Source organism: Anomaloglossus baeobatrachus, chromosome 5 (assembly GCF_048569485.1).
Source record: "Anomaloglossus baeobatrachus isolate aAnoBae1 chromosome 5, aAnoBae1.hap1, whole genome shotgun sequence".
Taxonomy (NCBI): domain Eukaryota; kingdom Metazoa; phylum Chordata; class Amphibia; order Anura; family Aromobatidae; genus Anomaloglossus; species Anomaloglossus baeobatrachus.
The window spans coordinates 18,036,866-18,064,779 of record NC_134357.1 but is presented as its reverse complement, the minus strand read 5'-3'; the positions used below and the strand labels follow the sequence as shown (position 1 = coordinate 18,064,779).

Below are 27,914 nucleotides of genomic sequence, written 5' to 3'. Positions count from 1 at the left end.
GCTGAGCCGTAGCCTGGTGCCGTAATGCCCAGGACGCACCCACGGCTCTGGTAGAATGGGCTCTCAGCCCGGAGGGAACCGGAAGCCCCGCAGAACGGTAGGCTTCAAGAATTGGTTCCTTGATCCACCGAGCCAAGGTTGACTTGGAAGCCTGCGACCCTTTACGCTGGCCAGCGACAAGGACAAAGAGTGCATCCGAGCGGCGCAGGGGCGCCGTGCGGGAAATGTAGATTCTGAGTGCTCTCACCAGATCTAACAAATGCAAATCCTTTTCACATTGATGAACTGGACGAGGACACAAAGAAGGTAAGGAGATATCCTGATTGAGATGAAAGGAGGATACCACCTTAGGGAGAAACTCCGGAATCGGGCGCAGAACCACCTTGTCCTGGTGAAACACCAGGAAGGGAGATTTGCATGACAGCGCTGCTAGCTCGGACACTCTCCGAAGAGACGTGACCGCTACTAGAAAGGCCACTTTCTGAGAAAGGCGAGACAGGGAAACATCCCTCATAGGCTCGAAAGGCGGCTTCTGGAGAGCAATTAGCACTCTGTTCAGATCCCAGGGTTCTAACGGCCGCTTGTAAGGAGGGACGATATGACAAACCCCCTGCAGGAACGTGCGTACCTGAGGAAGTCGTGCTAGGCGCTTCTGAAAAAATACAGATAGCGCTGAGACTTGTCCCTTGAGGGAGCCGAGCGACAAACCTTTTTCCAACCCGGATTGCAGGAAGGAAAGAAAAGTAGGCAATGCAAATGGCCAGGGAGAAACTTCCTGAGCAGAGCACCAAGATAAGAATATCTTCCACGTCCTGTGGTAGATCTTGGCAGAGGATAGTTTCCTAGCCTGTCTCATGGTGGCAATGACCTCTTGAGATAATCCTGAAGACGCTAGTATCCAGGATTCAATGGCCACACAGTCAGGTTGAGGGCCGCAGAATTCTGATGGAAAAACGGCCCTTGAGACAGCAAGTCTGGCCGGTCTGGTAGCGCCCACGGTTGTCCTACCGTGAGATGCCACAGATCCGGGTACCACGACCTCCTTGGCCAGTCTGGAGCGACGAGGATGGCGCGGTGGCAGTCGGACCTGATCTTGCGTAGCACTCTGGGCAACAGAGCCAGAGGAGGAAACACATAAGGGAGTCGAAACTGCGACCAATCCTGAACTAAGGCGTCCGCCGCCAGAGCTCTGAGATCGTGAGACCGTGCCATGAAGGCCGGAACCTTGTTGTTGTGCCGGGACGCCATTAGGTCGACGTCCGGCATCCCCCAGCGGCGACAAATTTCCTGAAACACGTCCGGGTGAAGAGACCATTCCCCTGCGTCCATGCCCTGGCGACTGAGAAAGTCTGCTTCCCAGTTTTCTACGCCCGGGATGTGAACTGCTGATATGGTGGATGCCGTGTCTTCCACCCACGTCAGAATCCGCCGGACTTCCTGGAAGGCTTGCCGACTGCGTGTCCCTCCTTGGTGGTTGATGTATGCCACCGCTGTGGAGTTGTCCGACTGAATTCGGATCTGCTTGCCTTCCAGCCACTGCTGGAAGGCTTGTAGGGCAAGATACACTGCTCTGATTTCCAGAACATTGATCTGAAGGGTGGACTCTTGCTGAGTCCACGTACCTTGAGCCCTGTGGTGGAGAAACACTGCTCCCCACCCTGATAGACTCGCGTCCGTTGTGACCACCGCCCAGGATGGGGGTAGGAAAGACTTTCCTATTGACAATGAGGTGGGAAGAAGCCACCACTGAAGAGAATCCTTGGCCGCCTGAGAAAGGGAGACGTTCCTGTCTAGGGACGTCGACTTCCCGTCCCATTGGCGGAGAATGTCCCATTGTAGTGGACGCAGATGAAACTGCGCGAAAGGGACTGCCTCCATTGCTGCTACCATCTTCCCCAAGAAGTGCATGAGGCGTCTCAAGGGGTGCGACTGGCCCTGAAGGAGAGATTGCACCCCTGTCTGTAGTGAACGCTGTTTGTCCAGCGGAAGCATCACTATCGCTGAGAGAGTATGAAACTCCATGCCAAGGTATGTTATCGATTGGGTCGGGGTGAGATTTGACTTTGAAAAGTTGATGATCCACCCGAAACTCTGGAGAGTCTCCAGCGCAACGTTCAGGCTGTGTTGGCATGCCTCTTGAGAGGGTGCCTTGACAAGTAGATCGTCCAAGTAAGGGATTACGGAGTGACCCTGAGAGTGCAGGACAGCTACTACTGCTGCCATGACCTTGGTGAAGACCCTTGGGGCTGTCGCCAGACCGAAAGGCAGGGCTACGAAATGAAGGTGTTCGTCTCCTATAACGAAGCGTAGAAAACGCTGGTGCTCTGGAGCAATCGGCACGTGGAGATAAGCATCTTTGATGTCTATTGATGCTAGGAAATCTCCTTGAGACATTGAGGCGATGACGGAGCGGAGGGATTCCATCCGGAACCGCCTGGTTTTCACATGCTTGTTGAGCAGTTTTAGGTCCAGAACAGGACGGAAAGACCCGTCCTTTTTTGGCACCACAAACAAATTGGAGTAAAAACCGTGACCTTGCTCCTGAAGAGGAACAGGGATCACCACTCCTTCTGCCTTTAGAGAGCACACCGCCTGCAGAAGAGCATCGGCTCGGTCGGGAGGCGGAGAAGTTCTGAAGAATCGAGTTGGAGGACGAGAACTGAACTCTATCCTGTACCCGTGAGACAAAATGTCTCTCACCCAACGGTCTTTTACCTGTGGCAGCCAAATGTCGCAAAAGCGGGAGAGCCTGCCACCGACCGAGGATGCGGAGAGAGGAGGCCGAAAGTCATGAGGAAGCCGCCTTGGTAGCGGTTCCTCCGGCTGCTTTCTTTGGGCGTGACTGAGCCCGCCAAGAATCTGAACTCCTCTGATCCTTTTGAGTCCTTTTGGACGAGGAGAATTGGGACCTGCCCGAGCCTCGAAAGGACCGAAACCTCGACTCTCCCCTCCTCTGTTGGGGTTTATTTGGTCTGGGCTGAGGTAAGGATGAATCCTTACCCTTGGACTGTTTAATGATTTCATCCAATCTCTCACCAAACAGTCTGTCACCAGCAAATGGCAAACTGGTTAAGCACTTTTTGGAAGCAGAATCTGCCTTCCATTCCCTTAACCACAATGCTCTGCGTAAAACCACGGAGTTGGCGGACGCCACTGCCGTACGGCTCGTAGAGTCCAGGACAGCATTGATAGCGTAAGACGCAAATGCAGTCATTTGAGAGGTTAAGGACGCTACTTGCGGAACAGATGTACGCGTGACAGTGTCAATTTGCGCAAGACCAGCTGAAATAGCTTGGAGTGCCCATACAGCTGCGAATGCAGGAGCAAACGACGCGCCGATAGCTTCATAGATGGATTTCAGCCAGAGCTCCATCTGTCTATCAGTGGCATCTTTAAGTGAAGCCCCATCTTCCACTGCAACTATGGATCTAGCCGCAAGCTTGGAGATTGGAGGATCCACCTTTGGACACTGGGTCCAGCTCTTGACCACGTCAGGGGGAAAGGGATAGCGTGTATCCTTAAGCCGTTTGGAGAAACGCTTATCTGGATAAGCGTAGTGTTTCTGAACTGCTTCTCTGAAGTCAGAGTGGTCTAGAAAAGCACTCAATTTACGCTTGGGATACCTGAAATGGAATTTCTCCTGCTGTGAAGCTGACTCCTCCACTGGAGGAGCTTGGGGAGAAAAATCCAACATTTTATTGATGGACGCTATGAGATCATTCACTATGGCGTCACCATCAGGTGTATCCAGATTGAGAACGGTCTCAGGATCAGAATCCTGATCAGCTACCTCTGCCTCGTCGTACAGAGAGTCCTCCTGCTGGGACCCTGACCAGTGTGATGAAGTCGAGGGCCGCTCATAGCGAGCTCGCTTAGGCTGTCTGGGACTGTCGTCCGTGTCAGAGCCGTCACCCTGGAATGCATGGGACACCTCCGGAGCCCGGAGCTGTTCCAACTGAGGGGGACCAGGGGGCAGTGATTCAACCGTGCCCATGGTCTGAGTTACTGGTCTAGACTGCAAAGTTTCTAGGATTTTAGTCATAGTCACAGACAATCTATCAGCAAAAACTGCAAACTCTGTCCCCGTCACCTGGACAGTATTCACAGGTGGTTCTCCCTGGGTCACCTCTAGCAGAGGCCCCGGCCGAACAAGTGCCACAGGGGCCGAGCACTGCACACAATGGGGGTCAGTGGAACCTGCCGGTAGAGTAGCCTCACATGCGGTACAGGCAGCATAGAAAGCCTGTGCCTTGGCACCCTTGCTTTTTGCGGACGACATGCTGTTGTCTCAGAGCAATCTAGGAGGGTATATAGTGAAGAATCACCAGCGCCCGTACAGTGCAATGTATAGCATGCAAGCATAAAAATACAATTGTACACTCCGGCACTAGTGGGGTAGGCACCAGAGGTGCCGCTTACCGCCCGCTGAAAGCGGGTGTGTGGTCGCTAGAATCCCGTGCCTGGGTCTCCCATAACTTGTCTCCCCTTCTCCAGCTCAAACTGCACGCAGGAATGGCTGCCGGCGTTCTGTGAAGAGGGGCGGACCGTGGGCGTGCCTCAGACGAAGAGCGGGAAACCAGCGTCCCACTGTGCTCAGTGTGAGGGCTGGAGTATGTAAAGTAGACTCCAGCCCTCGGCGCTGACGTTCTGCACAGCGTCCCGCCCCCACCCTGACTGGCAGGCCTGGGGGCGGGAACGAAACGAAACTAGGCCGCAAAAAGCCGGGGACTGTAGTAGTAAGCGCGGCCGTCAAATATGCACGGCCAGCGCGGAAGTCCCCGGCGCACCACAAGTCCCAGCCGCGCCGCAGTTAAAACTGACCGCAGCGGCCGGCGCGACCGTTTCCAAACCATTAACTCCTTCAGCTAGCTGAAGATAGTGTGGCACAAGCGCGCAGCGCTGTTGTCCCGGGCGCACTAACACACCCAGCAATGCTGGTGTGTGTGTGCGCGATTTGCACGGGGACACAGAGTACCTTAATGTAGCAGGGCCCTGTCCCTGACGATACTCAGCTCCATGTCCAGCAGATCCCAGGGGCTGTGGATGGAGCTCGGCCTCAGTGCCTGGAGACCGGCAAGATCCCACTTCACCCAGAGCCCTAAGGGGATGGGGAAGGAAAGCAGCATGTGGGCTCCAGCCTCCGTACCCGCAATGGGTACCTCAACCTTAACAAACACCGCCGACAAAAGTGGGGTGAGAAGGGAGCATGCTGGGGGCCCTAGTATGGGCCCTCTTTTCTTCCATCCGACATAGTCAGCAGCTGCTGCTGACTAAACAGTGGAGCTATGCGTGGATGTCAGCCTCCTTCGCACAAAGCTTGAAAACTGAGGAGCCCGTGATCCCACGGGGGGTGTATAGGCAGTAGGGGAGGGGCCTTACACTTTTAAGTGTAATACTTTGTGTGGCCTCCGGAGGCAGTAGCTATACACCCAATTGTCTGGGTCTCCCAATAGAGCGACAAAGAAAATAGCATTCTGGTGTCATTCTCAAAACGTTTGGCCATGACTGTGTACGGTAATCTCCTTTTTGCGCTGTCGTGCTGTAGGCAGAGCAGAGAGGGGGAGGCTCCTGCTGCAACCAAAAACCACAGGCCACTGAGGAGGAGACTGCAACAAGGTTTGAGACATCGGGAAGATTTAGTTTTTTATTGCAATATTGACCAAATAAAAGAAGAACAGAAAGAAGTGTGGGATATTTTTGGGGGCCTCCGTGAAAATACTCTGTCTTCCGCCTTACCTGTACAAGTTTGCCATCAGATCCGTACACAGCTCCATCAACTCCATGGGACAAGATGGCGATGATACAGGAATCCAGCTGGGAGTGATCGGGCAGTTTGGAGAATAGATCCAGCTCAGATATCATTTTCTATAAGAAGAGAAGTAGAGGTGATGTTATAGAGGCCTGTACGAGTCAGTTTGATCTGGATGTAATGGTCTGACAGTGCAACCGCGCAGACTCCCATATCATTACATGTAACCTGAGCGCCACGGCACATCAGCCACAAAGAAGCAGCAGTAGCTCAGTCATACATGTAACAGGAGCGCCGCGGCACATCAGCCACAAAGGAGCAGCATCAGCTCAGTTATACATGTAACCTGAGCGCCGCGCCTCATCAGCCACAAAGAAGCGGCAGTAGCTCAGTCATACATGTAACAGGAGCGCCGCGGCACATCAGCCACAAAGAAGCAGCATCAGCTCAGTTATACATGTAACTTGAGAACGGCGCCTCATCAGCCACAAAGGAGCGGCATCAGCTCAGTCATACATGTAACCTGAGCGCCGCGGCACATCAGCCACAAAGAAGCGGCAACAGCTCAGTCATACATGTAACAGGAGCGCCGCGGCACATCAGCCACAAAGGAGCAGCATCAGCTCAGTTATACATGTAACCTGAGCGCCGCAGCCCATCAGCCACAAAGGAGCGGCAACAGCTCAGTCATAGATGTAACCGGAGCACGGCGGCACGTCAGCCACAAAGAAGCGGCAACAGCTCAGTCATACATGTAACAGGAGCGCCGCAGCACATCAGCCACAAAGGAGCGGCAACAGCTCAGTCATAGATGTAACCGGAGCACGGCGGCACATCAGCCACAAAGATGCGGCAACAGCTCAGTCATACACGTAACCTGAGCGCCGCAGCACATCAGCCACAAAGAAGCGGCAACAGCTCAGTCATACACGTAACCTGAGCGCCGCAGCACATCAGCCACAAAGAAGCGGCAACAGCTCAGTAATACATGTAACCTGAACGCCGCGGCACATCAGCCACAAAGAAGCGGCAACAGCTCAGTAATACATGTACACATATCGGAACTAAAGACACAATCAGATCACAGCAGTTTCTAAAAATTACAACAACTGTAAAACAAAAAAAAAACAAAACCCTTTTCCTAATCGTCATTTCCCCAATGCTCGTCATGTCATTACCTCAGCAGTGATGTTGCTTCGCTCCAGGACGGTGAAGTTCAGCTGGAAGAACAGCAGTTTCAGCACGTTCAGGTCCACCTCCCCGCCGTGCCGATAGTCCAGATCCGGAGTAGAGAACGAGACGTTGCTAATGATCAGGCAGATACCGCGCGGCCGGGTGCTCATCTTGTAGGCCTGAAAACAAACAGCCCTAATCGTTACATGGGTCTTCTCCATACACAGCGCCGCTTTTCTGTACAGGCGGCAATGTCCAGTACTGCAGCGCAAGCTTATATTAATGGACTGTGCGGAGCTGCAATACCGCATGCAGCCTGTGTACATGAGGGGCACTGTTTCGCAGAAATTGCTTTTATTTTTTGTGATGTTAATGTACTCACAGACTTGTGATGTGACAGGTAGAAGTTCACGGAGGTCTGAGACACGCTCCCGGGACCGTCGCTATCATCTATACACCCCACACAGGGCTCTAGGGAAGACAAGAACATAACAGGTGAATAGCGGAATAACCAGCCTGAACCCGGTGACTACAGCACCACAAGACCCCCACCACTGCGTACCTGGCATTTCCCATCATGTGTGGATATACCCTACAGCCCACCCTCTGTCCGCTCATCATTATATCTGCTGCATTCGACAGCAACATCTAAAATCAGTGTCTCTGAAGCCCAGCCTGGCATTCACAGGAGTACACACATGACCGCCATGGGGCAGTTAGCGGACCCCTAGTGGCCATTGCAAAACCCACAACCGTCTCGTGAAGGCGGCGACTGGTGCTTGAAATGACACAGAACAATGCTGCGGTCAAAGCTTGACAGCGACACTTCAATGTGTTAAACAGCAGCAATCAGAGTAAGCTCAGATTGCTGCAATTACTGGCATATCCTGGCTTTATCACAGAGCTCTATACCCCCGCACCTCGGCGTGACGGGCCGGGAAAGGGTTTTTAAATTAATCTTATTTTTATAACATGATAGTCTATTGCTATTTCTCAGATCAATCTTCCACATACCCTGAGAATATAGATGACTGTAGTAATGACTTTGTGCCACTTCTACTTTTGACTTTTCTTAGAACAACGGTGCTCTCTGCCACTATGGGGATCAGGCAAAGATTGGGGGAGATTTGAACTTTTGTGTTTTTGGTTTTATATATTTTTTAAGACTTTTTTTCCCCCTTCACTTTACTGTATTACTATTCTGCTTAGGGGACTTGAAGCTGTGATCCTCTGATCGCTTGTGCTGTACAGAGCAATGAGTCGGCCTCAGCATCAGCAACCGCTTTATACAGCAGAATTCACGATCTATGAATGTTGGCTTGTAGCCGATGATCAGAGGAGGATTATAATGACAGACACATGGGTCATCAGCTGACTCTTCGCTGTCATTACAACCCATCGGCGACCCGCAATCACATCACAGGGCTGTTGATATGGGTGGGGAGTGACGCACTCCCATTGACATGTTAAATCCTGTTGTCAGAGATTGACAGCAAGACTTAATTGTTTAACAGCTGCGGGTGGATCGGAGATCCACACGTGACTGTGAGGAATATATTGGCTGATCAGGTTAGAGACATCTGCAGGGAAAAACATAGGCTCGGCAGCGTGCAAGCCTACATCAAATGGATGGACACGACCTTGGATGGACTAAATTGTCTAAAGGTCATGCAAGAGTTCATAGATCACTTGGCACTAAACACAGCTGCAAGGACCTTTGTTTTGAGAAAGTAAGGGCAATGCACAGTGCTACAGATTACAGGACCGAGTATTGTAGAGCGGACTCACCTCTCCAGCGATGGATCCCTCCGTGCTCCTCCACAGACAAAGGAAAGCAGGACTCCTGTAATAAGAGACATAGGCGTCACACACTGACAGCGATACATAGACTCTGGGGAGTGTGCATAAAACGTTTTATTCATCTAGAGCCCCTGCGGACTTTATAATGGATCAGGTCCGGTTACTGAGAATAGGCTAGAATAAGCTGGTGATGCTGCACCGCATCGCAAAATACAGAAGGGGACTTTATTCTCGGGGGATTCTGCAGGTTTTGAAGCGAAGAAAGTCAAATATCTGTCAGGCTGGATAGTAATCTGCCCAAACTTAAAACAATAAGATTCATTTTGGAAAACTGCATTTTCCAATATTCCAGCCATTCTGAGCTTCAGATCAGACGGACATTGAGGAGCAGGTAGAATCCATGTCAGATCAGAGGAGAGACGCACATGGGGAGAAAGGATGTGCAAATAATAACGGAGCGCTGTGCGGCTAGAGTGGGGGGTCCTGTGACCCCCATTTAATATTTCAGAATGGAGGTGATGAGGTGGAAGGTGGCTGTCCTCTACATCGCAGGGCCGGGTAATAGTGGGAACATTGCAGACTACACATAGGACAGAGCTGCTGACATGGTCTCCTCTCTGGAGGGCCGAATGGATGAGAAGGGAGCCGCTATCCTCCGGACCCATCCTGCATCCTCAAGACATTTCTGCCATTTACTGTAATGACCCATAAATGTCTTGAGGGCAATACCCCTTTAAGTTTCTGTGTAGTCCTTATGTGTGACAATGTGTCCCTCAGATCAAAACAAGCTGTGCACCCCTGCTCTATAATAACACAGTGACCATCGCTGACAATAGAGGCCGGTCTCACCTCTGCTTTGGGCCTTCTTGTTTGCTGCTCCAGCTGTTCAGCCAGGTGCTCCTGATCGGTGTCCCGCAGCGCAGCGCAGAAGATGGAGAAGGCATTCGGGCCTCGCTTGGGAAGTAAATCCAGCAGAGCGCTGTTCTGTCGGAAACTCACCCCCTTGGACTTTGTGGAGAGAAAAGCAGACGATAAGCATCCAACAACGACGATGTATCGGTCACCTAAACATGCAGTCCTGTGTAAGGGACAGGTCAACACTTTTGAAAAGTTGTATATTTAGCTGCACGTTATTTTTGTAAAATTTAGGAAGCAGGTAGGAGGCAGAGGGGCAATACAGACATACAGCAACACCTCTATGGGGTGATATCGGCTGGCTGGACCGCTCAGGACTATGTGGAATAAGGATATGCAGCAGTGCAAGATTGAAATGACGATTTAACCCCTTCATGAGCGAGGTGTGTGATCATCGCCGGCTGCGGTGAGCCCCGCACATTTCTGCTGATCTGAATAGCAGACATGTGCAGCTATCAGGCGCAGGTGGATCCGCAATCTAGTCGCACTTGTTAAACCCTTACATCGTGCTGCAGCGGTGATCACCGCCACGCCATCACAGGCCCTGTGACGTGATCGTCATGTTAGCACAGTGTCATGTGATGACTCCTGTCACTATCATGACTCACTTCCTCACTCTAGAGCAACTGTGGTAACAATAAAGCAGCATTTCTGCTGATCAGAGATATGCAGCTCTGATCAACAGAAATGAATGAGCAATCAGGGGACTAAAATAAATAAAAACAAAAAGGTTGTTTTTTTAAAACAACCTAAAAAGTTCAAATCACCCCCATTCGCCCCACTGAAAACTAAAGATTAAAAAAAAAAATGTAAAAAAATACACACATATTTGGTATTGTCGCGTTCAAAAGTGCCCAATCAAAGTAAAAAATCAATTAACCTGATTGGTAAACGGTGTAGCGGCATAAAAAGAAGCCAAGCGCCAAAACGTTTTTTTGTTGTTACAAATTTTGTGCAAAATTCAATAACACGCGATCAAAACGTACCATTGGTACAAAAACGGTACCGTTACAATCGTCAGTTCAAGATGCAAAAAATAAGCCATCCCTGTGCTCCAGATCCCAAAAAATAAGGACCCTACAGGTCACAGAAAATGATGCAAAAAGTGCACCACGTTTTTTTGGGACACTTGTCTGAATATGTTTAACCGCTTAGATAAAAGTAAACCTATGCATGTTTGGTGTCTACGAACTCGTACCGACCTGAGGCATCACACCGACACATCAGTTTTACCATATAGTGAACACAGTGAATAAAATACCGCGAAACGTGCAATTTTACTTTTTCTGCAATTCCTGCGTACTTGGAATTTTTTGCTGTTTTCCTGTACACTAAAACTCATGATTTTATTTAAAAGTACATCTCGTCCCGCAAAAAAACAAGCCCTTATATGGCAAGATTGACGGAAAAATAGAAAATTTACGGCTCTCGAAAGAAGGGGAGCAAAAACAAAAGCAAAAAAATAAAAATGGAAAATCGCCCTGGGGTGAAAACGATGATTATACTGGTAACTTATCCAGAACATTAGAGTTGCTAAAAAAAAATAAATCACAATTTAATGACAATTACCGCCCTGTAATTAGTTAAAAGGGGTAAGTCCATGCTGACAGAGGTACTGATGGTTGGATTGGGGCTGTTGCTGTGTATTACACGGTGACACCAGCAGTGCCCGAGTGATTCCTGAATACCACACAATGGCGTCATGAACTCTCAGACAGTCAAAGGCAGGTTTTTTCTCTCCTTACCTGGATCTTCTCTTGCATATACGGGGTGAGCACCTTCTTCTCTATCAGATGCTCTATCAGCTCGTCAGGCACCATCTCCTGGATTAATTTCACCCGTAGTCTGATGAGGGCATTTTTGTGGTGATCCTGCATCCCGCCCAGCATCCTGGAGGCAAAAGGGTAAAATGTCAGAGAAGTCTGGAGAAGATGAGGCCGATCGGATCAGGTAATGGCGCTCCTGCACTGCTCGGTGTGAAATGCTCAGATGCTTCACATCGCTGATATCTCCTGATATCTCGGCCATCTCTGAGCCTCCGGGCAGAAAACCTCACGGATTAGACGTCCATCTGTCAGTATTTCACAAAGGACATTAAGCTTTACGATGGGGGGGAGGGTAAAGTGTGCAAAACATTTAAGGGAAACAGTCACATTTCATTTTTTGTTTTGTCAATAGCATTGAAGCCACCAAGGGGAGCCAATCTGACACATATTTGCATAATATGCACACTAGTCCCATCAGGTCCAAGATCTCGGTAATAATGTATACAGTGTGCCCACCCATATCCTGTATACACCGCACCTATATACAGTGTGTATATAGAGAAATAAAGTGAATTACAAAGTTATAGGGCCTCATCAATTCAATACGAATCCACACCTTGCATACAGAAGAAGGGAATTTTGTTTACTTACCGTAAATTCCTTTTCTTCTAGCTCCAATTGGGAGACCCAGACAATTGGGTGTATAGCTACTGCCTCCGGAGGCCGCACAAAGTACTACACTTAAAAGTGTAAGGCCCCTCCCCTTCTGCCTATACACCCCCCCGTGGGAGCACGGGTCCTCAGTTTTAGTGCAAAAGCAAGAAGGAGGAAAGCCAATAACTGTTTCAAAAACAAATTCAATCCGATAAACAATATCGGAGAACTTAACTTATCAACATGAACAACATGTGCACCCGAAAAACAAAACCCTAAGAAAAAACAGGGCGGGTGCTGGGTCTCCCAATTGGAGCTAGAAGAAAAGGAATTTACAGTAAGTAAACAAAATTCCCTTCTTCTTTTTCGCTCCTAATTGGGAGACCCAGACAATTGGGACGTCCAAAAGCAGTCCCTGGGTGGGTAAAAGAATACCTCGTGATCGGGCTGTCAGGCAGCCCTTTCTTACAGGTGGGCCACCGCCGCCTGAAGGACTTGTCTACCTAGGCTGGCATCCGCCGAAGCGTAGGTATGCACCTGATAATGCTTGGTAAAAGTGTGCAGACTCGACCAGGTAGCCGCCTGGCACACCTGCTGAGCCGTAGCCTGATGCCGCAATGCCCAGGACGCACCCACGGCTCTGGTAGAATGGGCCCTCAGTCCAGATGGAATCGGAAGCCCAGCAGAACGGTAGGTGTGAAGAATTGGTTCCTTGATCCACCGCGCAAGGGTGGATTTGGAAGCTTGCGATCCTTTATGCTGACCAGCGACCAGGATAAAGAGTGCATCCGAACGGCGCAGAGGCGCCGTGCGGGAAATGTAGATCCTGAGTGCTCTCACCAGGTCCAACAGATGTAAACCCTTTTCAAATTGGTGAACTGGATGCGGACACAAAGATGGTAAAGTGATATCTTGATTGAGATGAAAGGAAGAAACCACCTTGGGAAGAAACTCTGGAATTGGACGCAGTACTACCTTGTCTTGGTGAAACACCAGGAAGGGAGATTTGCAAGATAACGCCGCCAGCTCTGACACTCTCCGAAGAGACGTGACCGCCACCAGAAAAACCACTTTCTGTGAAAGCCGAGAAAAAGAAATCTCCTTCATAGGCTCGAAAGGTGGCTTCTGGAGAGCAATTAGAACCTTGTTCAGATCCCAGGGATCCAATGGCCGCTTGTAAGGGGGAATGATATGACAAACCCCTTGCAGGAACGTGCGTACCTTAGGAAGTCGCGCCAGGCGCTTCTGAAAGAATACGGATAGCGCGGAGACTTGACCTTTAAGGGAGCCAAGCGACCAGCCTTTTTCCAACCCAGACTGCAGGAAGGAAAGAAAAATAGGCAATGCAAATGGCCAGGGAGAAACTCCCTGAGCAGAGCACCAAGATAAGAATATCTTCCACGTTCTGTGGTAGATCTTGGCGGAGGATGGTTTCCTAGCCTGTCTCATGGTGGCAACCACTGCATGAGATAAACCTGAGGCCGCTAGGATCCAGGACTCAATGGCCACACAGTCAGGTTCAGGGCCGCAGAATTCAGATGGAAAAACGGCCCTTGAGACAGCAAGTCTGGACGTTCTGGTAGCGCCCACGGTTGGCCTACCGTGAGATGCCACAGATCCGGGTACCACGACCTCCTTGGCCAGTCTGGAGCGACAAGAATGGCGCGACGGCAGTCGGACCTGATCTTGCGGAGCACTCTGGGCAACAATGCCAGAGGTGGGAACACATAAGGTAGCCGGAACTGCGACCAATCCTGAACTAAGGCGTCTGCCGCCAGAGCTCGGTGATCGTGAGACCGTGCCATGAAAAGCGGGACCTTGTTGTTGTGCCGTGACGCCATCAGGTCGACGTCCGGCATCCCCCAGCGGCGACAAATCTCCTGAAACACGTCCGGGTGAAGGGACCATTCCCCTGCGTCCATGCCCTGGCGACTGAGAAAGTCTGCTTCCCAGTTTTCCACGCCTGGGATGTGAACTGCGGATATGGTGGATGCTGTGTCTTCCACCCACGTCAGAATCCGCCGGACTTCTTGGAAGGCTTGCCGACTGCGTGTTCCCCCTTGGTGGTTGATGTACGCCACCGCTGTGGAGTTGTCCGACTGAATTCGGATCTGCTTTCCTTCCAGCCACTGTTGGAAGGCTCGCAGAGCAAGATAGACTGCTCTGATTTCCAGAACATTGATCTGAAGGGTGGACTCTGAGTCCACGTACCCTGAGCCCTGTGGTGAAGAAACACTGCTCCCCACCCTGATAGGCTCGCATCCGTCGTGACCACCGCCCAGGACGGGGGTAGGAACGACTTTCCTTGTGACAATGAGGTGGGAAGGAGCCACCATCGGAGAGAGTCCTTGGCTGCCTGAGAGAGGGAGACATCCCTGTCGAGGGACGTCGACTTCCCGTCCCATTGGCGGAGAATGTCCCATTGTAGAGGGCGCAGATGAAACTGCGCGAAAGGGACTGCTTCCATTGCTGCCACCATCTTCCCTAGGAAATGCATGAGGCGCCTCAAGGAGTGCGACTGGCCCTGAAGGAGAGATTGCACCCCTGTCTGCAGAGAACACTGCTTGTCCAGTGGAAGCTTCACTATCGCTGAGAGAGTATGAAACTCCATGCCAAGATATGTTAGTGATTGGGTCGGGGTTAGATTTGACTTTGAAAAGTTGATAATCCACCCGAAACTCTGGAGAGTCTTCAGTGCCACGTTCAGACTGTGTTGGCATGCCTCTTGAGAGGGTGCCTTTATAAGTAGATCGTCCAAATACGGGATCACAGAGTGACCCTGCGAGTGCAGGACAGCTACTACTGCTGCCATGACCTTGGTGAAGACCCGAGGGGCTGTTGCCAGCCCGAAAGGGAACGCTACGAACTGCAGGTGTTCGTTTCCTACAACGAAGCGTAGAAAACGCTGATGCTCTGGCGCAATCGGCACGTGGAGATAAGCATCTTTGATGTCTATTGATGCTAGGAAACCTCCTTGAGACATTGAGGCTATGACGGAGCGGAGAGATTCCATCCGGAACCTCCTGGTTTTTACGTGTTTGTTGAGCAACTTTAGATCCAGGACGGGTCGAAACGACCCGTCCTTCTTGGCACCACAAACAGATTGGAGTAAAAACCGTGACCTTGTTCCTGAAGAGGAACAGAAGTCACCACTCCTTCCGCCCTTAGAGCGGCCACCGCTTGCAGCAGAGCATCGGCTCGGTCGGGCGGTGGGGAAGTTCTGAAGAAACGAGTTGGAGGACGAGAGCTGAACTCTATCCTGTACCCGTGAGACAGAATGTCCCTCACCCAACGGTCCTTGACCTGTGACAGCAAAATGTCGCCAAAGCGGGAGAGCCTGCCACCGACCGAGGATGCGGAGAGAGGAGGCTGAGAGTCATGAGGAAGCCGTCTTGGTAACTGTTCTTCCTGCAGTCTTTTTTGGGCGTGACTGAGTCCGCCAAGAATCTGAGCCTCTCTGATCCTTTTGAGTCCTTTTGGACGAGGAGAATTGGGACCTGCCTGAGCCTCGAAAGGACCGAAAACCAGACTGACCCCTCCTTTGTTGGGGTTTGTTTTGTCTGTGTTGAGGCAAGGACGAGTCCTTACCCTTGGAGTGTTTAATGATTTCATCCAAACGCTCCCCAAACAATCGGTCACGAGAAAAAGGCAAACTGGTTAAGCACTTCTTGGAAGCAGAATCTGCCTTCCATTCTCTCAACCACAGGGCTCTGCGCAAAACCACGGAGTTGGCTGACGCCACTGCCGTACGGCTCGTAGAGTCTAGGACAGCATTAATCGCGTAAGACGCGAATGCAGACATTTGAGAGGTCAATGGTGCCACCTGCGGAGCAGATGTACGTGTGACCGAGTCGACTTGCGTAAGCCCAGCTGAAATAGCTTGGAGTGCCCATACAGCTGCGAAAGCTGGCGCCAACGACGCTCCAATAGCTTCATAGATGGATTTCAACCAGAGCTCCATCTGCCTGTCAGTGGCATCTTTAAGTGCCGCTCCACCTTCTACTGCAACTAAAGACCTAGCCGCAAGCCTGGAGATTGGAGGGTCCACCTTGGGACACTGGGTCCAACCCTTGACCACGTCAGGGGGAAACGGATAGCGTGTATCTTTAAGCCGTTTAGAAAACCGCTTTTCAGGATAAGCGTGGTGTTTCTGGATTGCGTCTCTAAAGTCAGCGTGGTCCAGAAAAGTGCTTAATTTACGCTTGGGATATCTGAAATGGAATTTCTCATGCTGTGAAGCTGACTCCTCCGCAGGAGGAGGTGGCGGAGAAATATCTAACATCTTATTGATGGACGCTATAAGATCATTCACTATGGCGTCACCATCCGGGGTATCTAGATTGAGAGCGGTCCCAGGATCAGAATCCTGATCAGTTACATCCGCCTCATCACCCATAGATTCGTCCCGCTGGGATCCTGACCAGTGAGACGAAGTTGAGGGCTGCTCATAGCGAGCCCGCTTAGGATGTCTGGGACTGTCGTCCGAGTCAGAGTCGTCACCCTGGGGTGCATGTGACACTCCCGGAGCTTGGAAGTGTTCCAGCTGAGGGGGACCAGGGAGCAATGATGCAACCGTGTCCATGGTCTGAGTTACTGGTCTAGACTGCAATGTTTCAAGAATCTTTGACATAGTCGTAGACAATCTGTCAGCAAAAGCTGCAAACTCCGTTCCTGTCACCTGGACAGCATTTACAGGTGTTACACCCTGGGTCACGTCCAGCAGAGGCCCCGGCTGTGCAAGTGTCACAGGGGCCGAGCACTGCACACAATGGGGGTCAGTGGAACCTGCCGGTAGAGCAGCCCCACATGCGGTACAGGCAGCATATAATGTCTGTGCCTTGGCACCCTTGCGTTTTGCGGACGACATGCTGTTGCCTCCTTGTAATCTAGGAGGGTATATAGCCGAGAATCACCAGCGACCGTACAGTGCAAAGTATTTGGAAAAAACAAAATACTAAGTACACAAAACGGCACAAGTGGGGGTGAGCCCTGAGGGCTGCTTACCGCCCGCTGAACAGCGGGTATGAGGCCGTAGAATCCCGTGTCTGGGTCTCCCCGTCTCCCCTCTGCAGCTCAGCGTGCAGTCAGGAATGGCTGCCGGCGTCCAGTGAAGAGGGGCGGACCGTGGGCGTGCCACAAACAAAAGTGCGGGAAACTGCGTCCCCCTGTGCCTAGTGTGAGGGCTGGAGTATGTAAAAAAGACTCCAGCCCTCAGCGCTGATGCTCTATACAGCGTCCCGCCCTCCTCCTGACTGGCAGGTGCGGAGGCGGGAACGAACGAACTAGGCCGCAAAAGCCGGGGACTGTAGTAATAAGCGCGGCCGTGATATATGCACGGCCAGCGCGGTCCCCGGCGCACCACAAGTCCCAGCCGCGTCGCAGTCCCAGCGGCCGGCGCGACCGTTCGCCCTCAGTCTACTCACTCAGCCAAGCTGAAGTGAGGAAATGGCACAAGCGCAGCAGCGCTGATGTCCCCGGCGCACTAACACACCCAGCAATGCTGCGGTGTGCGCGCGATATGCACGGGGACACAGAGTACCTTGACGGAGCAGGGCCCTGTCCCTGACGATACTCAGCTCCATATCCAGCGGCTTCTCCAGGGGCTGCGGATGGAGCAAGGTCTCAGTGCCTGGAGACCGGTAAAATCCCACTTCATCCAGAGCCCTAATGGGGATGGAGAAGGAATCAGCATGTGGGCTGCAGCCTCCGTACCCGCAATGGGTACCTCAACCTTAACAAACACCGCCGACAGAAAGTGGGGTGAGAAGGGAGCATGCTGGGGACCCTGTATGGGTCCTCTTTTCTTCCATCCGACATAGTCAGCAGCTGCTGCTGACTAAACAGTGGAGCTATGCGTGCGTGTCTGACCTCCTTCGCACAAAGCAAAAAACTGAGGACCCGTGCTCCCACGGGGGGGTGTATAGCCAGAAGGGGAGGGGCCTTACACTTTTAAGTGTAGTACTTTGTGCGGCCTCCGGAGGCAGTAGCTATACACCCAATTGTCTGGGTCTCCCAATTAGGAGCGAAAAAGAAATGCTATGATTAGAACGTGTAACACTCAAAAGGCTGCGGACGTGAAACGATACCTCATGGAGACCTTCCTACAAGTCATTGGGTACGGTGGCTGTGTGGAGTGGCCTCCACGCTCACCTGACCTGACCCCATTGGACTTCTTTCTGTGAGGTCACATCAAACAGCAGGTGTATGCGACCCCTCCACCAACATTGCAGGACCTACCACCACGTATCACAGATGCTTGTGCAAACGTGTCACCTACCATATTGCACAGCGTGCAGCAAGGTACAGTATGCTGTGCAGAGTCCAGATGTGCATTGCAGCTAACGGGGGTCACTAATGAGCGCCATATGCGTGACCAGCATTCAATGTTTTGGGGGGGGTCATGGGTTTCATATCATAGTATTTCTGTATGCAAGGTGTCGATTCGTATTGAATTGATGATGCCCTACAACTTTGTAACTCACTTTTTTTCTCTATCTCATTCATTGCGTAGCGCATGGCTACTTTACTATACCTAGACACCACTTCTATGCCTATAGCTGCCGCCGTTCTCATGTTAATGGCGGTGGACAGGATATAAGTGGACACACTGTATAGTTTGCGTTGTGAAATTCGGTGACAGATTTTTTTCTTTGTTCTATTTACTGAAGGAGGAAACACGAGATACGAGGGAGGAAAGAAATACAGAAGTGAAAGCTGGAGCCGAGCTGTGCCGTACTACAACTTTATCATGGTCCGTACTACTCACCCAACATCCACCATATGCCGGCCCACCGCCATCACATCCCATGGACCTGAACGCCACCTACTAGGCCGTATAGTTGGATATAATCGCTATATAGTTATCATTTTCCCATTCTCATGAGGCCGCAGAGTAACGTTTCTATTTTTTGCAGTTAGTTGCAGTTTTTATATTCACATTTTTGCTGTCACTGCAATAATCTAAGGGAAAAAATGTGACGATAGAAGAAAAAAAAAACTGCATATACCCTAAGAGCTTGTGCACACAATTATTTTTTTTATGGGCTGCCACGGGGCCTCTACTGTACACCCCATATGCCTCCAAAATTAACAGAAAAAGAAAACGTGCTGCACTCTGTGAGACTCTATGTACAGAGGAGTAACAGCACGTACGACGCCACATTAATCAGCCACATAGTGCAGCACAGGCTCAGCGTCTCCACAGCACTAGCATGGGGAAATAAAAGAGGATGAACTTTTGTTGTGTCTGTCAAATTTATGTAAAAAGTGTTTTTTGTGCCCAAGTCACAGCCGTGGTTTTCCAAAATATTTTGCAGCCATCTCTGGCCCATATTAGGCTATGTGCGCACAGTGCGTTTTTTTCTGCGGTGTTTTTTGGGTGCGTTTTTTGGGCTCAAAACTGCTTCCCAAGCAAAGTCTATGACTTTTCATTTTTGTTGTCCGCACACAACTTTTTTTTAGCTACGTTTGCTAAAAAAAAAAAAAAATTTAAAAAATTAATAAATGGACATGTCAATTCTTTCCTGCGTTTTACTGCCTTTTTCACCCATGCAATGCATTGGAATAAACACAGCAAAACGCAGAGATCAAAAACGCAGCCAAAAAAGGCACCGAAACACGGTAAAAACGTATACTTTTTTACCGGTGTGTTTTTGCCGCAGGTGTTTTTTTATTTAGTGTTTGTGGCCAAAAACGCAGCGTCAAAAAAAACGCTATGTGCGCACATAGCCTAAACATGCACGCTCAATCCGGCAGGGTGTGCATGTGTAAGGGGAAACAACCCTCAGACTTTGCACCAAAGCCCTATTTTTGTAAGGCTGGGTTCACACATTTGTGACAGATTTTTCAGATGTTTTAACTTAATCTCTGATCTGATTCAAGTTATCACGCTTCCCTGGCACCGCTCTTGCATTTTTTCTGGTGCATATCCTGAAGAAAAAAAAAATTAAAAATCATAAAACTTGCATAAGTATGAGGGAATTGGGTAAAATGCACCCCAAAAATGCAACATGTGAACCAGACCTTTAAAAGGAGCTATTGGTGCTGTGTCTGCAGACTCCTTGGGATGCATATACGACTGCCACTTGTCCTTTAGTCACTGATCTCTTGATGTGATAGCAATTAGACCCAAAAGACCCCTTTGTGGTCCCTATACTTACATCCCATCATCTTGTGTCTGCAAACCCCTGGGACGCATATACAGTCATGGCCAAAAGTTTTGAGAATGACACTGTCACGAACCACCGGGGGGGTCACTCAGAAATCCCCCGCGCTGGCTACCAGTACGTCACAATCGGGGGGTAACAAGTGGGGGGTCACCCCTCCTTTATACCTCCCGACCGACAGACAGAGCACGTGATGCGCTCTCTAGCGCCCCTCTTATAGTCAGGCCAATTATGGAATTGCCCGACGATAAGCAAGGAGGCCGCTATACTACTTATGCCGATTATTGAAGGGTCCCCGGTGAGAGTAGGGTATATATTCCCCCGACCTCCGCGGGCGGAATATATAAAACCTCCCCGAATCTCACTGGCCTCCCCACAATAATCCTTGGCACAAACTCGCTGCCACCAACCGATTTACGGTAACTATTAGCCGAACACACAGACGTGGGATTCAAGAGCGAGATAACAGAGCAGCCCAAGATTAATTATATAATTTAATCAGCCTAAAGCACACTAGAAACTACAATATATACAATAGGGAATCTACAGAATATACATATGTCAGAGTACAGTTACAAGCAAAGCATGGGTTACAAACAGGCATACACAGTTCCAGCAGTTACCTTGTGCGTCTGGCCACAGGGGGGCGCTGTAGGCCAAGTTTCTAGGATCCTTCCCACAGATGTTTCCTACACGTGACCCCCAGCGAAAGAACGCTGGAAAATGGCCGAAGTAGGGTTATCAACCTGGGCAAATCCAGGTCCCCTCCTACCTTCGTGACCTCAGAGGGAGCACTGCTCCACCCCTGGCTTGAGTTATGGACAATATCCCAACATAGAATATGGGCCATAACTTTGCCTGGGAGCGTCGTAGGCGGACGCCAACGCTCTCATTGTGACAGCTATGAATTTAGCTACAGAACGAGAGGACTCATGACTTGCCTACTAGTTCCCCATTGGCTGATATCACGCCTGGGGTATTTCCCCAGGTCCTGCTCCCATAAAAAGGGTGTGCCAGCATCGTCCGCATGCGGAGACACCATTTTTATGGTTGCCATATTTATCGGAAATATGGCTTGCGAGATATGAACCATTTTTTACTGGAGTCGTTCTGTCTGGATACTTCCATAGCCTTGCTAATTAGATAGCAGCCCCTACCACAGGGTCACGGCAGGGAGTCATCCTGTGTCCATTGTTCCCACATCATCTCATTTCCATATCACAGGAGATGGCTGTTGGAGGTGTAAGTGGGATGTGACACCTTCCCAGATGGTGGACATTGAGAACAAGAAGGGAGGGGGCACTGCCATGGAGTGATGAGAGCGATTATGACTGGAAGTCATAATTCATCTTCATATCCCAGGGTTTGCCTCACACCTCCCCCCTTTTGAGGGCGCTAGGGGGCAGCACACTCCGGTGTTCCCCCGTGCGCCCGTCCGCGACCTCTCCTTGTCGGGACAGCCCGTCTGCGTTACCGTAGTCCCGGCCCCTTTTGTGGCGAATGGTGAAGCTGTATTGCTGGAGCGCAAGGCTCCATCGCAACAATCGCCCATTCGTCCCAGAGACGGTGTGCAACCAGCTGAGGGGATTGTGGTCCGTCTCCACGATGAAGTGGCGCCCGTATAGATAGGGTTGCAGACGCTGCAGGGCCCACACTATGGCCAGGCACTCCTTCTCCATCGTGGAATAGGCCACTTCCCTTGGTAACAGCTTCCTGCTCAGGTACAAGACTGGGTGCTCTTGGCTCGCAGAGTCCACCTGGCTGAGCACCGCACCGAGGCCGAAGTCACTGGCGTCGGTCTGTACTACAAACGGCCGCGTGAAGTCGGCTGCCTGTAGCACGGGCGGGCTGGACAGGGCGTCCTTTAGGGCCCGGAAGGCTGTCTCGCAGTCCATTGTCCAATCGACTGCAGAGGGCAGCTTCTTCTTGGTGAGGTCCGTCAAGGGCTTTGCCAGGCTACTATAGCATGGAACAAACCTCCTATAGTACCCAGCGGTCCCCAAGAAGGACATCACCTGCTTCTTGGTCCTGGGGGTGGGCCAGGATGCGATGGCCTCCACTTTCTCAGGCTCGGGCTTCAGTGTTCTCCCACCTACCCGGTGACCGAGGTACTGGACCTCGCTCATGGCCAGCTGACACTTTCTCGGCTTGATGGTCAAACCTGCCCGGTGGATCCGCCTGAGCACCTGTGCTAGATGCTCTAGGTGGTCCTCCCAGGTGGGACTGAAGACGGCAATGTCATCCAGGTACGCGGCCGCGTACCCTTCAAGTCCCTTGAGCAGGGTGTTGACCATCCGCTGGAAGGTGGCAGGGGCATTCCTCATCCCGAATGGCATCACCGTGGACTCGTACAGTCCAAATGGGGTAATAAAGGCAGAGCGTTCCCTGGCCTTGCGAGTCAGGGGGATCTGCCAATATCCCCGGCTCAGGTCCATGATGGTCAGGTACTGAGCCCCGGCCAACTGATCGAGCAGGTCATCGATGCGTGGCATTGGGTACGCATCGGCGACCGTGACAGCATTGAGCCCCCTGTAGTCCACGCAGAACCGAGTGGTTCTGTCCTTCTTAGGGACGAGGACTACAGGCGAGGCCCAAGCGCTGTTGGATGCCTGGATCACCCCCAGCTTCAGCATCTCGTCAATCTCCTGGCGCATGTGTTGCTGCACCTCCAGGGAGACCCGATATGCTGAACGCCGGATCGGGGGATGATCCCCAGTGTCCACGTGATGGACAGCCAAGTTAGTCCTTCCGGGCTGGTTGGTAAACAACCCCCGGAAGGGGTGTAGGGTGGCCCACAGCTGGGACCGTTGGTCTTCCAAGAGCTGGTGGCCAACCTCCACATCCTCAATGGATCCGCCTGCCCTAACCTGGGCTAGCATATCCAAGAGGGTTTCCGCTTCTCCCTCCTCGGGCAAGTTGCACACGGGGAGCGCACATGCCTCCCGCTCATGATGTGCCTTCATCATGTTCACATGGAAGGGCTTCCGCCTTCCACGGGCAGGGTCCAGGGTGACCAGGTACGTCACAGGGTTGAGCTGCTGGTACACGAGGTATGGGCCTTCCCAGGCTGCCTGAAGCTTGTCCTGTGGTACGGGGACCAGTACCCACACCTTTTGACCCACTGGGTAGGTCCTCTCACAAGCGTTCTGGTCGTACCAACGCTTCTGATCGGCCTGGGCTTGAGCCATATTGTCGTGTACCAGTTGCGTCAAGGCCTGCATTTTGTCCCGGAAGCGCATGACATACTCGATAACCGACACTCCAGGGGTGGCCAAATCCCCTTCCCAAGCCTCTTTCACCAGAGCCAGGGGGCCCCGCACACGTCGCCCGTACAGGAGCTCAAACGGTGAGAATCCTGTTGAGGCCTGTGGAACCTCCCGGTAAGCAAATAACAGGTGTGGGAGATACCGCTCCCAGTCACGCCCATGGGAGTCGACCAACATCTTAAGCATCTGCTTTAAGGTGCCATTAAACCGCTCGCACAGGCCATTAGTCTGTGGATGGTACGGGCTGGCCACCAGATGTCGCACCTGGACTTGCTTACAGAGGGCCTCCATCAGCTGGGACATGAATTGGGTCCCCCGGTCAGTGAGCATTTCCTGGGGAAAACCCACTCGGGAGAAAATCTCCAGCAATGCGGTGGCCACCTTGTCAGCCCAAATGGACGACAAGGCCACTGCTTCCGGGTACCGGGTGGCATAGTCCACTACCGTCAGTATGAAGCGTTTCCCGGAGCTGCTGGGGATGGCCAGCGGGCCGACCAGATCCACAGCCACCCTCCTGAAAGGCTCATCGATGATTGGCAGAGATACCAGTGGGGCTTTGGGATGTGGCCCCGCCTTCCCCACTCTCTGACAGGTTTCACACGAACGGCAGTAGGCAGCCACATCGGCCCCCATTTTTGGCCAGTAGAAATGCTGGTTTAACCTGGCCTTGGTCTTAGCGATCCCTAGGTGTCCGGCCATCGGAATCTCATGTGCGATCCGCAACAACTCCGTCCGGAACGGATAGGGTACCACCAACTGCCGGTGAACCCTGCTGGACCGTGGCCCGGTACAGCCGTCCTTGGTCCCAGACCACTCGCTCCGGGTCCGAGGGAGGCTGTGCCGCCTGCTCCTTAAGAGCTTTCAGGCTGTCGTCAGCTTCTAACGCTGCCTGAAACCCCTGACTAGATGTGGCCAGAATCGACGAGACTGTCACATCTTCGGTCAGTACCCCGGAACCTGGGTCCTGGCCTCCACCTGACTCGGCTGCCACTTGGTCAGGAGGGGAAGAGCTATCGGACCTCCGGGAGGCCCCTTGGCTTCCAGCACTCCCACTGCGGGTGACAGCGGCCACAGCCGCTGCGCCCGTGGGTCGTGCCTGCTCCTCCTCCGTTCCTGACCAAGTCGCCGGTTCAGGCAGACCTACCTGGCTTCCTGACACCCCGGTTGTGGGGGAACCCTGCACCGAGATCTTACCTGGGAGCACTTCCGCTCCGGGACCGGCCCCAATCTCACCTGCCTGTTCCCCTCCTGCAGCAACAGAACCCCGCTGTGAAATCTCTGGGGACCCCACATTTGCTGTGGTAGCCCCCACCCCACACACTGGTCCTCCCCCTGCAGCACCCTGCTCTCTGCTTATCCCTGCAGAGGGCAGCAGATCCCAGCTCACAGGCTGATTACTTGTAGAGGCATTGTCACACCTTTCTCTGACCCCCTCCCCTGTCACAGCTGCAGCTGTGTGTGTGTCTATGGTGTCTATGCAAGCAGAAGTATCAGAGTTCACTCCCTCCTCCCTTACATCATTCATAGATAACACATTAACATTGTCCGGAGGCCTGTCAGTACTGGCTGAAGGTTCAGCCCTTGGTTGGGGCCCAAACTGGGAGGTTATCTGCCCCAAATCTGTCCCAAGTAGCACGTTTGCGGGGATCCGATCAGTTACCCCCACCTCCCTCACCCCTCGCCCTGCGCCCCAGTCCACATAAATGTCAGCAACAGGCAGCGCCGGGTCAATGCCTCCAATCCCGGAGACAGCGAGGGTTTTTCCAGGGATCAAGTCTTGGGGGGACACCATCTCCGGCCGCACCAGAGTCACCTCCGAGGCGCTGTCTCGCAGTCCCATGGTCACAGACCGGCCGACGGTGACAGGTTGGAAGCTGTCCAGGGACCTACCACCACCCCCACCCACACAATACACCTTGGGCGGCCCTTGGGACGGGGACGGAGCCGGGGCCTTGGGACGCTGAGGGCACATGGCCTTGAAGTGTCCAGGTAGGTTGCACTGGTGGCACCGTCTTGGTTCTGCCACGGGCCTGGAGAGGGGAGTTGAGGGGGACACCCCCTGCAGTCTAGGGGCAGGTGGGGCAGTCGCAGAGTTCGTCTTACCCCCTCTCCAGGTGCTGCTGGTGGCTGCTCTCCTGGCCTCAGGAGCCCGATTGTTGGTGTAGTCATCGGCCAGGGCAGCTGTAGCCGTGGACCCCTTTGGCTTCTGGTCTCGGATGAACTGGCGGAGATCCTCAGGGCAGTTCCACAAGAGTTGCTCCGTGATGAACAAGTCCAGGATCTCCGGTCCGGTGGAAAGCTGCAGGCCTTGGGTCCAGTGGTCGGCAGCTCGGGCAAGTGCCCGCCGGTGGTCAGCCCAGGAGTCCTTTGGTCCCTTCTGTAGGCTCCGGAACTTCTTGCGGTAGGACTCTGGAGTGAGGTTGTACTGTTGGATCAGGGCCCGCTTGATGGTGTCGTAGCCCTGATCTGCCTCAGCAGGCAAGTCCCCAAGGATATCCAGGGCCTTACCCCTTAAACGGGGGGTCAGGTATTTGGCCCACTGGTCCTTGTCCAGATGGTGCTGCAGGCAAGTCCGTTCAAAAGCAGTCAAGAAAGAGTCCAAGTCTCCATCCTTCTCCAGCACTGGGAAGTCCTCAACACGGACCTTTGGAAGTTTGGTGTCTTGAAGGTCACGTGTGGCTGATGAGGGCCGGAGCTGAGCTAGCTGCAGCTGGTAGTCACGCTCTGCCTGGCGCTCTTCACGTGCTGCTTGCCGCTCCGCAGCCTCACGCACTGCTTGCCGCTCCGCAGCCTCAGCGTCACGCGCTGCCTGTCGCTCACGCTCGGCCATGAGTATCTCGTAGGTATCCCGGTCTCCAGCCTGGAGAAGGGCCATAGCCATTTGAAGAAGGCTATCCGAGCCTCCCAGGCTCGGTGGAATGGCACGTGGTGATCTGCGGCCCGCTGCGGAGCCTGGTGCTTCACTGTCCATTGCAGAGCGGAGGGCTGGCATCTGGCTCGTTGAGGACCCTTGGGTGAGCTGCTCCTCATCTTGTCCATAATTGCCAGGTTGTGCGCTGTCCTCTGCAGAACGGTTTTCTGGCGTCGAGCTCCTGGAGGGCTCGTGGACAACCTCCTCATCGTCTCTGGCCTGAGCATCGGCCATTCCTTTGGCTTTGCTCCTGGTGCTCTCAGCCATTGTTGCAGACTTTGGTCACTGACACAGAACTGACACCTGATGCCTCCACACACCTTACAGTATCTGCACTCTGACACTCTAGTGTTGAGCTGGTCTGAAGACCCCAGCAGCCACAGCTGCTGCAGGCAGTCTTTAGTGTCTGGGAGTATGGGTCTCACACTCACACACACTATTATCTCGATCCCACCGCTGCCACCAATATGTCACGAACCACCGGGGGGGTCACTCAGAAATCCCCCGCGCTGGCTACCAGTACCAATATGTCACGAACCACCGGGGGGGTCACTCAGAAATCCCCCGCGCTGGCTACCAGTACGTCACAATCGGGGTGTAACAAGTGGGGGGTCACCCCTCCTTTATACCTCCCGACCGACAGACAGAGCACGTGATGCGCTCTCTAGCGCCCCTCTTATAGTCAGGCCAATTATGGAATTGCCCGACGATAAGCAAGGAGGCCGCTATACTACTTATGCCGATTATTGAAGGGTCCCCGGTGAGAGTAGGGTATATATTCCCCCCGACCTCCGCGGGCGGAATATATAAAACCTCCCCGAATCTCACTGGCCTCCCCACAATAATCCTTGGCACAAACTCGCTGCCACCAACCGATTTACGGTAACTATTAGCCGAACACACAGACGTGGGATTCAAGATCGAGATAACAGAGCAGCCCAAGATTAATTATATAATTTAATCAGCCTAAAGCACACTAGAAACTACAATATATACAATAGGGAATCTACAGAATATACAGTTATGTCAGAGTACAGTTACAAGCAAAGCATGGGTTACAAACAGGCATACACAGTTCCAGCAGTTACCTTGTGCGTCTGGCCACAGGGGGGCGCTGTAGGCCAGGTTTCTAGGATCCTTCCCACAGATGTTTCCTACACGTGACCCCCAGCGAAAGAACGCTGGAAAATGGCCGAAGTAGGGTTATCAACCTGGGCAAATCCAGGTCCCCTCCTACCTTCGTGACCTCAGAGGGAGCACTGCTCCACCCCTGGCTTGAGTTATGGACAATATCCCAACATGGAATATGGGCCATAACTTTGCCTGGGAGCGTCGTAGGCGGACGCCAACGCTCTCATTGTGACAGCTATGAATTTAGCTGCAGAACGAGAGGACTCATGACTTGCCTACTAGTTCCCCATTGGCTGATATCACGCCTGGGGTATTTCCCCAGGTCCTGCTCCCATAAAAAGGGTGTGCCAGCATCGTCCGCATGCGGAGACACCATTTTTATGG

General features: G+C 52.3%; 1 protein-coding gene across 1 annotated transcript in view; it reads right to left on the bottom strand.

Moving 5' to 3' along the window:
* Nucleotides 1-27,914, bottom strand: part of CASP2 (caspase 2) — a 59,670-nt gene that overhangs the window by 14,838 nt on the left and 16,918 nt on the right. Inside the window, exons 2-7 of the mRNA XM_075352186.1 lie at nucleotides 11,383-11,527; nucleotides 9,572-9,730; nucleotides 8,711-8,765; nucleotides 7,305-7,393; nucleotides 6,928-7,101; nucleotides 5,737-5,865 (exon numbers count right to left, since the gene is read on the bottom strand). Of these exons, the coding sequence (XP_075208301.1) occupies nucleotides 5,737-5,865; nucleotides 6,928-7,101; nucleotides 7,305-7,393; nucleotides 8,711-8,765; nucleotides 9,572-9,730; nucleotides 11,383-11,526 (750 nt within the window). The 5' untranslated portion in view covers nucleotide 11,527. The remainder of the gene's footprint in view (nucleotides 1-5,736; nucleotides 5,866-6,927; nucleotides 7,102-7,304; nucleotides 7,394-8,710; nucleotides 8,766-9,571; nucleotides 9,731-11,382; nucleotides 11,528-27,914) is intronic.